Source organism: Scatophagus argus, chromosome 7 (genome assembly GCF_020382885.2).
Source record: "Scatophagus argus isolate fScaArg1 chromosome 7, fScaArg1.pri, whole genome shotgun sequence".
NCBI classification, from domain to species: Eukaryota; Metazoa; Chordata; class Actinopteri; family Scatophagidae; genus Scatophagus; species Scatophagus argus.
In genome coordinates, this window is record NC_058499.1 from 23,041,405 (window position 1) to 23,056,847 (window position 15,443).

At 37.9% G+C, this 15,443-nt stretch overlaps 1 protein-coding gene across 1 annotated transcript in view; it reads right to left on the reverse strand.

Moving 5' to 3' along the window:
* necab2 (N-terminal EF-hand calcium binding protein 2) overlaps positions 1–15,443 on the reverse strand; it is a 108,338-nt gene that overhangs the window by 38,283 nt on the left and 54,612 nt on the right. Inside the window, exons 6-8 of the mRNA XM_046394869.1 lie at positions 14,448–14,584; positions 13,956–14,080; positions 1,868–1,947 (exon numbers count right to left, since the gene is read on the reverse strand). Coding sequence (XP_046250825.1) covers positions 1,868–1,947; positions 13,956–14,080; positions 14,448–14,584 — 342 coding nt within the window. The remainder of the gene's footprint in view (positions 1–1,867; positions 1,948–13,955; positions 14,081–14,447; positions 14,585–15,443) is intronic.

Genomic DNA, 15,443 nt, shown 5'->3' on the forward strand with positions numbered 1-15,443 from the left:
AGAAAAGACCTTTTTTAATGCATTTTGATTGCTGCCTGAACAGGTAAAAATCAGACTTCACTGTGTTTCGTCATCCATGAGAAGTTGTGCCTTTGTGCCACAGTCACTGTAAATAAGTCAGCCTCAGAGCAGAGTAACTGAATCTCAGAAGGGCTTCAGGGTCACAGGTGATTAGTCAACAATTCTCTAGCTGAAGGAGCTTCAATAATTTCTTCTGAAATGGAGGCCACTTGAGTGAGTGAAACAGTTCTACTCACACCTGGCCAATTTGTTAGAAGTATATTAAATTAGGGTCAAGGGCTAATGTTTGTTTCTAAACAGGGAGCACAGTCATTCTATTCTTTTTTTTTCATTCTTCTGATTTTCTGTTTTCTTTAAGTGACCCCCCCCCCCCCAGCAGTATATTGTGCCCTTTCTGTTGTAGAAGGCCTCTCTCATAGAGACAGCTGAGTCTGCTGAGACTCCATTAGACTCTACATGTTCAGTACTGGACAAGACACAGCATAAAAGTAAAAGTACTACGCAGCCAAAATAAGCTCTTTAGTTGTTACATTATTATACATTATAATATTAGATTATTATTATTGATGCAGTAACTTGTAAGACTTAATTTTGAATGTTTTAACTGTCTGCAAAAGAGCACTGTATTTCATATAGTCATTGTAGGGTTTTAAAATTTCAGTATAGCTACATTTAAAATATTGCAGAGTAGATGTAGAAAGTAGCATAAAATTAGAATTCTCAAGTACCTCAAAAATACCTCAAAATTGTGCTTAAGTACATACTTTCCTCACTCCTTTGTATATGACTGTATATGTGTGCCTAAATTTGCATTTGGCAGGGCTCTAGCACAAATGAAATATCTCTATCATAAAGTTTCAGAAAATAAAATGACAGAAATATAAGACAGAAAAATGTGCAAAATGCCCATGATGAATATCTGTGTAGTTGTATTTGTGATAATTGTATCCATAGTATCCATCATACAGTAAGTTGGGAGAAATAATGAGATGACGTGAGAAGTTGGGGCCAAAAAAAGAACATTTTGTTCCACAAAATTATGGGTTTTTTTGTAAATATTTCTTTATTTTCATTATGTCATTTTTCTTTCTTCGGTGGTGCAGTGGTTAGCACTGTCACCTCGCAGCAAGAGGGTTCCAGGTTCGCATCCCAGTCTGGGTCCTTCTATGTGGGGTTTGCATGTTCTCCCTGTGCCTGTGTGGGTTTTCTCCAGGTACTCCGGCTTCCTCCCACAGTTAATTAGATTAATTAGCTACCCTACATTGCCCCTAAGTGTGTGCGTGTGTGTGTGTGTGTGGTTGTCTGTCTTTGTGTGTCAGCCCTGTGACTGATTGGTGACCAGTCCAGGGTGAACCCAGCCTCTCGTCCACAGTCAGCTGAGATGGGCTCCAGCGGGTCATATAGAAAATGGATGGATGGATTTTTCTTCAGTAAATCTGAATATTTGGTGAATGTGTCCCCCAATCTATATTATGATTACTGCCTTCATACTAATACACACCTGATGCATTAGTGAGTATTTATGACAGCAGAACAGTGTGGCATAGAGTCAAAATAAACTACAGCATGTGTTTTCATGGTAATGAAGGAATACATGCACAACACAGATTTAATTCATTGTTGGTTTTGTTCTTTCATAGGATCTGATAACAATAAGAAAAATATTAAATATTGCCTTAACCTTTTATAACTTGTCCTTTGATCACAGATTGGTGTTAGGCATGTAGTGGTTGCAGTTAGGGTAAAGCCTCCAGGGATTAAGTGTATGGCAATGCAATCTCAAATGACCAAAACAGGTTTCTATATGTGTGCGTTAGTGTGAGTGTAACTGCACAGCATTCCCTACTTTATTCTCCAGTCGTCCAATTAGTTCAGCCAGGCGGTTGATCTGAGCCTCAAGACCTTCTTTCCTCACTTCGACTGTACCTGCAACAAAAACACACACATATACACAGAGTCTAAACACACTTTATGAAGCAGTATGGATGCACATTCATCAGAATAAAGGTTTCCACTGTACATAACTGCAACTATGTTTTGTTTTTTACATTCATTTTGTAACAATGCTGTCCTTAAGGTCTGGTTATGTTTAAACACAGTTAGGGGAAGGGATAGATCATGTTTTGAGTAAAAATATTCGCTTCAGTTGTCACAAACAGGGTACCAAAATGTCCAAACAGCAAATAAAACAGGTTAACTTAAGTGATCTTAAGTGATCACATCCGTGGATCACAGCAACGTACGTGCCAACATTTTATTCTAAGAGCTGGGCTGCATGAACTTTTTTTCTGAATTGTGTTTAGATATGAAGCTGCTGGATTCACATTTATCAGATTTTTTGACAAATTCAATTAGAAAAACAAACAAACTAGTTTTCCAAGCGTAACCACAGTTGTAATGTCACTTCAAAACAGTTATGTAAACCTGAATATGGTAGTAACCATTAGGGCAAGTGGAACTGCCACAGTTTTATTCCTGAATAGACTGTGTTTGACAAACACAATAGCTACAGTAAAAACACAACTATACTGAGAGGCACTGCAGAGTGCATGAACAATCATACATCGTAATACATTATCTTTGCACCTTCCTTTTTATCTTTCCCTATTTTTATTTCCATTCTTTCATCATGAATATCTCATATAAAGCGGGGCTTCTGAAGAGGCTGATAAATAGGCAATTATATCTGTTTATCGAAAGGAATTTGCTCTGTTCATAGACAATAAAGAAATTGAAACCTGCTACTTTGAAATGCTCTGTGTAATTGGTTCTTATTTCAGGGTGATTTTCAGATACCAGACCACAATGGGCTCTGCATAATTAGCTTTGGTCTTTAAGCAACATTTCTCTTTGGCAGAATTTATTTACTTTTTTTTAGAAAGAAAGTTCCTCAAGGAGGAGGAAGAGCAAGCCTATTCTTTCTATTGATTCTTTTCAATATCTCATTATTATTAACTGCAAAGCATAATAATATGACTTCACCTCACCATATGTGCGTGTTAAGAAATCTAAATTAAGCACCATTTGTGGCATTATTAATTGGTAGTATAGACTGCTTTTTAATAGAATTTATTAAAAAGAAGAAGTTGAATAATTACAGCTTGAATCACTAACGACTTGCGACTGCCTCTTGTTGTGAAGAAGATGCTGCTGCCCCTCCCACCCTTGAATCATACCGTCTTATATGTATAAAGACGTAAACTTTAAATGTGTCTTGCAGTGCAGAGCTTCTCACCTTGCATATGCTCTTACTATTTTGTGATTTGTGTGCTGTACACACTGTGTACTGGTGATACTGAATGTAAATACAACTTGTGTTTGTTTACAAATTCCACACCGCACCCTTAATGTGTAAACAGTGTATTGATGTGAAGTTGATTCACATTGCAATTTTAAATATTTATTCATTTCCATGGAGAAATATGTAGTGAGAAGCTAAAAAAAAAAAATCCTTTTGTTCCTCACTGTCTTTGTTGATGATGGTTGCTTATTTGTACAACAGAAGATCTGTGAATGAACCCTAAAGAACACTGAGACAACATGTTGTTTCCTGCTCTCGGTTCTTCCTTCCTCTCCTCCTTCCATCTTCTTCCTCCCTAGCCTCCTCTTCTCTCTCCTAAGCTGCCATCCTCTTTTCATCCCCCCATGGCCTCCTCACAGCTAATTGGAGAGCTGGCTGCCCACTCTTCATTAAAAGCTTTAACAGCCAGTCAATTAGGAGCTACCTCCCTCCACCCAAAACACACACACGTACACACACTCATCCACTAAACCATAGTCTGTAACCATGGAGACAGTTGGAGATAAAAGCCCAGTGGTCACTTGATGGACTTAGAAAATAAGTGTCCCAGTCAATTATAGAAGTGTGTGCAGAATTACAGCTTTCCAATGTAGCAGCATGGTGAGAAGGGGGGGGTGTCTCTGTTGACTTTCTCCTCAATTAAACCTGATTTGAGTCATTCCACTTTCACCTAATTTAACTTTCCTTTCCCGTATTTAAATGTGCCGATGTGAACAATGAAAAAAGACCCACTATTTCATTATCTCTCAAAGTAAGCAGTGACAACTGGTATAAATGGACTAGTGAGGCTAAGCCCTTCCTATGTTGTGGAATAAAGATGAGAAAGTTATTGTCTAAATAACACACAAAAGATTGTTTCACGTTTAAGGTTTAGTTTTAGTGAAACTTAAAGTGGCAACAGCACCAAATAGTTAAAAGAATAACCCAGCATCCAACATGATTTGGGTTAAAAAAAAAAAAGTTTACTTATGTATGAAAAAATATGTTACGTAAGTTAACTGACAGACATAAGTCAAACAGGTGAGTGGTGACCTTTGTTTTCACATAAGACGAAAACACCGGGTGAAGCCTGTGTTTGTCTGACTCATCCGCCATCCAAACCTCTTCCACTTTTTCTCTATGATATTTGTGCTGAAAATGACACATGAAAATCTTAATTTATACGGGGTCAAATGTGCCCCCCACCCACTCTCCCATACCCACTTGATTGGTATGGCTGAATGTAAACTGAATGCATTTATCCATGTATTTTCTCTTGTTAACATTTGAGTTTCTGTACAACTAATTAGCAGCTTTTTATTAGTCATGTGAAATCATCTCATTTTCCACAGCAAAATATTTTTTTTTTATTTCACTGCTAGACAACTGGTGATTCAAATACCAAATTATTAAAGTTGAACTGCTTATAAGCAGTGTTACACAAAACAGAGTTGCACCCGCCTCACACTGGCCCACTAACCTACATTCACCCACTCAAAGACCTCCAGCTTTATCAGGACTGAAAACATCCTGTCATGGACTCATCATTTCAATGGTAGAAGAATTAATATTTCACGCTGATTGTATGAATCAATATGATCTACTTCCATGACAGTGCAAATGAGGCAGGTACACCATATAGACATAAGTATTGGGACACCTGAACATTACAACACTTCCACAACATTTCTGTGTTTCTGTAGGAATTTTTGCCCATTCGTGCAGCAGAGCATTTGTGAGATCACACACTGATGTTGGACCAAAAGGCCTGAATCACAATCTCTGGTCCAGTTCATCCCAAAGGTGTTGGATGGGGTTGAGGTCAGGGCTCTGTGTGGGCCAGTCAAGTTCTTCCACACCAAACTCATCCAGTCATGTCTTTATGGACTTTGCTTTGTGCACTGGGACACAGCACAAAGTTGGAAGCATTGTTCAAAATGTCTTGGTATGCTGTAGCATTAAGATTTGCCTTTACTAGAAGTAAGGGGCCCAGCTCAACACCTGAAGAACAGTGTTTGGATGCCTCTTTCTATACAGTGTATATCGACTTAATTGGTTTAAAGATATACAAACAAGTCTATATCAGAATAATAATGAGTACAGCCCATTGACATGTATTAAAATGGATGGGCTTCCACATCCCAAACAGCACTCATTTGTCAATCATGATATTTTATAATTTTACAGTGTTCTTGCCTTACAGGAGTCACCTGGAAACACACAGAATATCTGCAATGTTCAGTCAAATCACAAAGATAACATTAGCTTAATTAGCTGGCTAGCTTCAGCTAATAAAATTTACTAGTGATAGTTGCCATTTCAGCTGGTGGTTGTGATCAAGAAATGAGGCTACTTTTTCTTCTTCTTTCTTCTGTCAAGGACCCATTGTTTAAAAACTGCTACAGGATTTGCGTGACAAATTATGATCATTATTACCATTAGCCTATATAATGCATCAGCTTATGTGCCCTGTGAGAATGCAAAGCTTGGCAGGTGCAGCAATACTAACGAGAGGGATCAGGACTTACTGAATAGTCATAGGAAAATGTCTGTTAACATAAAATTAAACGTATGCATAGAGTCAATATAGATATAATAATATATATAGATACATGTCTGTCACAAGCAAGGACACACAGTATATGTACAGTATATAAACGTACATGAGCACATACACAGACTCTGACCTGTGTTTGCAGTTCAGTTACAATTAAAACTCTTCAGCCAAGTAACAGCACCTATGCACTGCAGTATTAAATACAGCAACAATATAGCAACTTAAAGGTGGTGGTGGATATTTTTAGCCCTGTTATTCTCTTTTCCCTTTTTATCTAGATATCTTCCACCCATTGCTTTGACCTTTTCTGCTTCTCTTGCCCGTTTCTCCGAAGGCCCTGATCAATTCACATCGAAAACACATCTCTCTCACACACAAACCTCTCTTAAGGAAGAAAAAAAACTTCAAAGAGACTTCATATGTGTGCATACAGTGTAGCCATAAGTGGATAAGCATAATGAAGGAGGAGGGGAATGAAGAATATATTCAGGAGTGCAGGAGCGACTCATGTAAACGGGAGGATGTTGGGCAGAGGGGGAGGATGGAGGAGAGAGAAAAAAAGGATTTAGGAGCCATTAATCAATCGACTTGTCCTGACTCAAGACAAAGCGTAACTGACATCAAGGTCCCCAGCTGTCAGCACTGCTTTACAGCCTAAGAGGTGGGGGAGAAAAACTGAGAGACAAGAAAAGGGGATGGCATGAGGTTGGTGTTAAGGAGTATGAGACTGACAAAGAGCTCTAAAGGCTGCTTGTGCAGCTTTGTCTTGCTTTGGAATGACGATGTATGAAAGTAAAAATGAGTTTAATGGGACCAGTAGTGTGGGAGCCTAAATGCAATTTTAGTTAATTAATATTTGGACAATGATTTAAGTTCATACATTGAATGGTGATTTCTTTTATTCTGATAAAAAAGCGGATTTACAGATTTAAGTATTCACAGTTCATATTTACAGCAAATAAGTTAATGGTTTGAGTCACTGCACTTAATATATGCGTTTGGATGATTTAAAATGTTTAAATATTTCATCTATATTACTTTTGTAAGATTTGTGGAGTATGTGGTGGCATTCTAATAATTTTATATGCTGTTTAATACATAGAAGCAACCTGGGCAGACATTCAGTCAGGCAAGCATGGAGTGGAGCAACCTCTCTATCTCCCACTCTCTTTTATTTTCTCAATTTTTGATGACTGTTTGTACCAATTAGAGCTTTATTTTTTGAAGTAAACAGTTGAACTGAATCGAGAGGATCCTGTGGAGTTTTTTTGCTTTTGTTTTTTTTTTTTTTTTTTGTCGTTGAAATGAACTACAACAAGGGAATGATTAGAGCGTCAAACTAAGGCCCCATCAGTGAGAAACTACAAGTATGTAAGCACTGATTAGGCTTTGGAACACTTCCTCTGATGAGACAGGGAAAGAAAAGAGAACAGTTCCTATAATCATGATTTATGCTTATTTAATTTTAATGGCAACACTTTGAACCTCCCTATTTCATAGACAAAAGCAGGATAAATAATTAAGTGTTCATAATAAAGTGCAATGTAGCTGTTAGCACATAAAAGGCTATTTTTAATGTTCGTCATTGTACAGCAATTATTATTATAATCACCTAAAGAACCTTCAAGTTTCACCAAGAACCTTCGAGCTTCACATCCTCAGAAGTTTTGAATAGGTCTTTTTTCTTTTTAATAAAAAATTTTACACCTGAGGGCAAATGATTTGTATATGTGTATTAACAGTTTACTCATACAAGTGTTACTGTATTCCTCATTAATCCTAAATAGGGGGTTATTTGTTACGCTACAGGCCTTACAGACAGTGGGTTTAATGAATCTGTGGACCTTACTTCTAATGTCTGCCAATTAAGCTGGCTTAATGCAAAAATGACAAGACATTTTTATCAGCTGAAGACATAAAACAGGCCACAACAACTAAATGTCTTCATTAGAACACAGCGGCTGTACAAAAACACTCCAGTTCCCAAACCAGCTGGGAAATGCTGCAATCAAGCAGCAACAGCTACAGTCCAGTGATTCTCATGCTGAATGGCTGTTAATGTGATGACAACTTGTGATGAAATCAAACATGATGAAGGCCATTGTCTTTCCAGAGCTGCTACATGCTAATCTTTAGTATTTTATTATGAGAAAATGTAGGTCTTCTTTGGGTTGATGCTGACCTGAATGTGAATCTGTCTCAAGCTCGCTGGACACCGTTACACCTCGAAGCAAGGTACTGAGCTTCACTGGGACCCAGACCCACTGGGACCCTTCCTATCAAGAGTTGATCAGATGATGCTCCAACATGTATCAGTTTTTCTACTGAAGCGCTTGGAGAAACCTTTCAGTCGCAGTAAATCGAGACAGTACATGTCACTTAACTAAAGTCATTCTCTCTGTACTTTAGTCCCTCAAAACCAAAAAAGAAAACAACAACAGCGCACATTTAAAAAAAAAGCACTGAATGAAATGTATGTAAACTCCAATAATTTCTTCATAATGAAACTACACCAGGTAGACTTGAAGTTTAATACAGTGTGTTGTCCTCATTAACGTAGATGCTGGAGTTTAAGTAGATGTGTTACCTTCAGTGTCTGTAACTGGATGTCGTTACATTATGAGAAGACAGTCTTGAGCTACTGAAGCTCAGTGTTATGCTCTGGGAATGCTCCTCTTAAACTCTAAATGTACTGAAATTGTTTTTGTGTTTGTGCCTTACTTGCTAAGAGCCATAGCATGCACTTTAGACAGGGCTATGAACAATAACTTTGAACAAACAGCAAAATGAATAAAAAGAAAAACTGAAAGGAGGAAAATAAACCAAAATAGAATGAGCTTTTGCCTTTAATAGAGACTTTCTCCACTAATTTGAGTGGTTCACCACAAAAGCTTTCTAATCATAAAAAATAACTTTTACTTTTTACTCAGGTTGAAAGCAAAGGCTGCATTTATTTATTTTTCAGATGAATGAGGGCCACAGAAATCACTAAGCAAATTTTATCTGGATCTTTTTCAGTAGGTCTGGTTTATGTTCAAGTTGTTTAGGGTCATCTATCCTTTCATCCATCCATGGAAGGTGGGGGTCTGAAGCCGATCCCAGCTGACATTCTGTAAAAGATGGGTCCACCCTGCGCTGGTCGGCAGTTCAACGGGGTAAGGTCATTATGTAATCGAACTTATTTTTTCAGTAAAGTACAATTAGTGTGTTTCTGCATTTGTAAGGGTTACAATATATAGAATGCTTTAAATTAAGAAGGCCATGTACGTGTATCTTAAAATACAATTAACATAAAGGTATATAAGCATCCAACAAGGATTCTACTGTTTGTGTTGTCATAATATAAATGACATATTGCCCTGTGAATTCTGGTGGCTAACCACATTAAGATGTGCAATATGCACTTTCAGTATGTAGTGGTTTAAAAAACATCAGACAGATTGTTCTTACGTTACTGCTGATTCAATAAAAAAAAGAAAAAAAAAAGAAGCATCAATATGTTATGTTGAGACTTTAAAGACACCTGAGGCTAAAGGTAACACTAAATATGGGCAGCATGGTGGTGCAGTGGTTAGCACTGCCACCTCGCAGCAAGGGGGTTCCAGGTTCCAACCCCAGTCAGGGCCCTTCTGTGTTGAGTTTGCATGTTCTCCCTGTGCCTGCGTGAGTTTTTAGATTTTAGGTGTGAGTGTGCGGTTGTCTATCTTTGTGTGTCAGCCCTGTGATTGACTGGCAACCAGTCCAGGGTGAACCCCGCCTCTCGCCGGTAGCCAGCTGGGATAGGCTCCAGCTCCACCTCGACCCTGATGGATAAGTGGTATAGAAAATGGGTGGATGGATGGTTGTCAGGTCTGATGTGCACTTGTATTGCTAACACTTCTGGCAATGCTCTCCTTGCAGTTGTTTGCAGTAACTGTTTTGAAAGAAAATAAAGTTTACATTAAATTCTAACAATGATAATGTGAGTTTATTGTTTGAACTAAATTGAGCTAAATTGATCATTTTCTTTATGAAGAAAATATTGTGGTCAAGACCCAAGTTTAGATTGAGGCAAGTTTAGATTGAGGCAACTACATAAGGCATGGCTGGTAATATTCTGTGACAGCATTAGTAGTTCATAATGTGTGTTAAGATGCATTACATTCTACTTTATTTTGCACAACATTACACTGTTTATTTGTTGTGTATACACTTTTTTATATTGCCTTGTATATTGCTATTTTTAACATTTTGTATTGCTTATTGTGTGTACTGCTGCTACTGCACTGTAATTTCCCAGCTTGGGATCAATAAAGTATATCTATCTATATGAACTAAAATAACATCAATGACATAATACTGATATTCCATTCTATCTTTCTGTGCTTACAGGGGAGCATGCCATTGCTGAATAGGCTGTTTCCAGTGGACAACAAAGGTGGTTACAGGTTGAGAAGTGGTTTGAACATCTACAGATTAATATAGCGCAGATACTTTTCCTATGCAATAAATCACGGACATTTATATGTTGATTTAAGCCATATGTGAGTCCAGCCTAATTGACAGTCAAAAATATATGTATCTTATGTGTTACCGTCAAGTTACTTTGTTCCAAATACAGTACATGCAAATGTGTGTTCTGTCGATAACTGAGATGAATGCTGTACATATGAATTAATGAACATTGTGTTATTTCAAATACGTTTTTTGTTTTAGAAAGTGATACAATTTAAAATAGGAATGTTTTAAGTTAATTTCTGTATTTTAACACATTTCTGTTAATAAAAGTGCTTTCAACATTTGCAATGTTTTAAATAAACAATTTATAATAAGAACAGTTTATAAAATCTTAAATCTAATAATAATAAAAAACAAAAAACAGGATAACAGTACTGTACAGTTAACCTAGGTTTTTACACTTACACTACTGTAATATACAATTACAGTAACAGATTCTGTAACTGTTGACTGGATGCTACATTTACTGAAGTTGTTCAGCACAACGCAGACTGCGTACAGTAACATAAAGATAATATTTACACACGTTCTCTGATATTCTCTTTTCCCTGTGTTTATATTCTGGAGTTGCTTTGTGTGCTCTACCAATGTGAGCAGGCATCAGTGAGGTGCAAAGTCCCATGCAAAAAACTGTCATAGCGCAGTGTGTATCATGTACGAGGATGTATTTTTAGAGACATAGGATAAACCAGTGTGCTGTCAGTCAAGGCAGGATGAGAGCAAAGAGCCATGCCCCATGTCCCATCCACTCTGACAGCAGTGTGTGTGTGTGAGTGTGTGTGTGTGTGAAATCTCAATGAAACACAAAGCTTTATATAAACCAAGGTAACTGAAACACTCTCCTCACTTTACTACATCAGTGAGGTGATAAATAGCAAAAATGGTGTCAACACAAACCAGCTCTTGTAAACCTAACCGGTGTTTTATGTTCAAGTGTGTGCTAAAATAGGTCAAACGACACTAAAGTGGCCTTGGTACATGTGATGTGTATGTTTAACATGTAGCACTCAGGCTGAAACACCAGCTGCTTTCCCCATTTGTGATTGGACATTTTTTGGATGTTTTTTGCTTTGGGTTTGTAGGTATGTTCATGTGCAGTGCTGAAGATATCACTTTGTCAATTGTTACATTAAGTTGTGCATATATTAAAATATGTTGCTTTTCACAAAGCATACCGTAACCTCAGCGGCATATCCATCAGAACTCTGATATATGTGATTTGAGTCAAATCTTTTCTCAAGCTATGCTGTCAGGAAGCTGATTTAAATGTGTAAGTCACTACTTGCAAATTTTGACAAAGAGTTCTTATTGTTCCAATGGACTGAATCATTAATGTTTAAAAGAAAAAGTAAATCAAATAAAATCAAATACGTTGCATTGTGCATTGTAGAAGCGGGAAAACTACAAAGTATGAAGTATTGCTAGTCACAGCATCAGCAGTAACAGCCAAACCATTTCATATTCATTATTTCTGAAGCTAGAGAAACTGACTTTCATTATTTCTTTTAGCAGTCTGCTGAAGTTGAATTGGAATGATTACAAATCAATGAGTTAACACAGCTGGGTGAATGGTTTCACTCTAAAAGCTTAAGCATTTATGAGCATAAAAAGCATAAAAGATTAAGCAGTCATGACACATGTGAAGCATAAAAAGAATGTGGTTTCTTGCACTGAACGGGTTAGTGTTCCATAACTCTTGAATACACATCAAAGCATCTATGACAAGGAGGGTTTCTACACACTAACTGCCTACAACTGCATGACCACTCAAGAATAATGCAACAATAAAATGTTAACTGTAAGGGACTGCCTGTCTAAAACATGTTTCAAGTCTCTTCAAGTTGACACTCACAATGTGCTGATATTAATGGAAACCAATGACTGTCTGTGTTGGAATTAAAGTAATGGAAAGCAGAGAAAATCTGTAGATGAAGTGAACCGTTTTTGTCGATTAAAATGAAAAACATATAATGCAAACATTTGACCAGAACAATATTATTAAATCATTATTATCATTATTTGCAGGTTTCTAAGCATTTAATGCCAAGAAATGTACAAATATACCAAGAAAGGCAGCGAAGAGGAAGACTGCCGATTAGCAAACACGAAGTGAACAATCCAGGATTTAAAATGCTGTAAAAGCGTTGAGGAAGGAATATATATATACAACATGATTGTTACACCACAAGGATACACACAATACATTTTGGTGACAAACACAGCTTTGTTTATTCACCACTACATTCCACATAGCACATTTAATTTTAAGGAAATATCAGTAAAAAATATCAGAGAGAGCCAATGCAGATGATACTAACTTTGGAGTGAAAAATTACATAAAGTTTTCTAAAAGCAATTCCACCAGGGGACACCAAAATGGGTTATTTTGACTTGCTGTCTATAAATGTCATATTGTCATATTGGCTATAAGTGTCATAAGTGCATATTATTAATACTGAAATTACACAGCTGTGTTTACAGTGATACAATGGGGAGACAAGCCACATTTTTCCCATTGTGTCCCCGCTGTCCCCTCTGGGAATTATGTCTCTGCTCTACTGTGTACAGTTGTTCTAAAACACCATTTGGTCACAACTATACAAATGCAAACACAGAATATTTAGGACATACACATTATTATTGACATCTGTCCTGTCTATATTTTTCAGGCTGACCTTAACTTGTTCCACGTTTATAACCCTGCTGTCCATGGACAAAATGACATATTGACCCTGAACCAACAATAACAATATAAACAATAACATGTAAGGCGTGATTGATGATTCTGCTCTGCCCTTTGAGGCTTTCCTTCCTCTAAACCTCGACCGCATTTTTTGTTCAGCTCTTATTCTGTGAAGTTTTTGAAGACATAAAGTGTTGCCATATCTCAATGACTTGAAGTGTCATTTCTTCAGCAAGCAATTTGTTTGAGTGGGTGAAAAGTGTCAAGGCGAGTGTGAGCTGCAGCATTAACTACCAGATGGTGGAGGAAAAGAGTAAGAGACAGAGAGAGAAAGAATAATGAGGGTCCTACACATCCTCAAAGAGAATCGCAACTCTCAATCAACTCGGTTTGTTTTAGCTGCTGCAGTGCACACAGAAACACACACACACACACATACACATGCCATGAAAACAGCATTACATAGCAGGGACTCATGACTCATGTACACTCACAGGTTTGACGTTCACACATCTATCAACCAACTCCTCTCTTTCCACTTCTTGTCACTTTATCTGTGCCTTCCTCTGACTTCTTCCTCCCCACCTTTCACTTCCCTCAATTCTCCACCTGTTTATCTGTGCTGTCCTGTCTGCTGTAGGAAAGCTGCATCGAACATGTGCAGGTGGTTGATTGGTGGTGGTGTTTTACAATAGAAAATAAGTCACATAAGAATGAGTGTGTGTGTGTGTGTGTGTGTGTACAGTGGATGGCAGCTGAGCAGCACTCACAGTTTGAGAGTTTGATTTCTGTTCACTCAGATTAAAGTCCATTGATTAAAAATTGTGGGCTAATAATGCAGTTGCATGATGGCCTTCAACCATAAATTCAGAGACGGTGCTGCAGTGTGGGCATGTGTGTGTGTTTGTGTTTGTCACCTGAAGCAGTGTTGATGGTCCTTACAGCCTCCCTGGCACTGACTCTGTTGTTAGGGGGATAGTCAGGGATGGTGTTTTCATTGCGCCTCGCAGACATCCGTGGGCTCACCTTGGCAGGTAGATGACTGAAAGACAGAGAAGGAGAGGAGCGAGAAATTAAATACTGTGGGGCTGTGGAGGAATGCAGGAAAGAGAGAGCAAAGAAAGAATTAAAAATTAAACCATATAATTCGGATGGTTGAAGGAAAGATCCACATGGGATGAAAAAGGCCAATGATGAAGTGATACAGGTGATGAAAATGCGATAAACATGATGAGAACCTGTTGTGTGTGTGTTTATGTTTGTGAACGACAGCTGTTTTAACCAGCTTGAAACTTTGCTTTGTTAACATTATATCTGCTGACAAGCTGAGTTTTACACATACCATGATACATGTGTATGGCCATGAACACACACACACACACACACACATCAGCCTGACACTGGCTCACCCTGACTGGCTGTGCTGCTCATCAATGGCGTCCACGGCACTCTCCACAGAGCTCAGGAGAGACTGGATCTGATTGGCTGATTCCTTCAGCAGGAAACGAGTCACAAACTGCTCCACGTTGGTTCCTCTCTCATAAACCTGTTTAAAATTAAAAAAAAAAAAAAAGGAAAAAGTATGATCATGTGCCATGTATTAAACCCCATTAGAAAGTAAACATGAGTTCATGTGTCCAAAGTTTTAATACTAAAATGTCCATAAACAGTCTGAGGTCAAAAGTTTCTTTTTTTTTTTTCGCACATCTTTCACACATCACAGAGCAACCCCCCCGTATTTCACTCTGTTCCCTTCACTCCTCTGACAAGATTTTTCAACATAAATCTTTGCAAGCTCCTTCCTTGCGTCGATTTGATGGCTGAAGGGATTCTAAAGGTGGAGAGGCAGCATGCAGGAAGGCCAAAATAACAACTAAAAATAGACTAATACCTTTCACACTCTCTTCTGCTGTCTTTCCTCTCTCCTTTCACTCAGTTTGCCCTCTATCCCTTCCTCTTCTCCCTCCAAGTCTCCCCTGGATTCACTTTGGGACTTTGGACTGAAAGTTTGTTTTAGGCCTGATCCCAGTCTTAATGTAAGCCTTTAAGTCTGAGCATAAAGCCTGGCCTGTGGAGAATTAAAAGTGCTGTTTTGTGGTTTTTCTGTGCTGTCACCCCCTCTCCTATATAACATAATAGCATTATGGCAAAAAAAACAAAAAAACAACTTGAAAATCAATTGCGTTTTCAGCGTCAGCATCAATCACTGCTCTAAACAATACTGATTCACATGGACAACTGTGCATTGTAGCTCATACAACATTCAGTCCAAAGCATATTGATCCATAGGTAATCAATCATTTTCATTTTAAGTTTTTACAACTGTTACAATCAAGACTTGAGGGGAAAACTTATCCATAAACAGAATTTGCTATTGAGCGCAGACAGTCTGAATTTTGTTAACC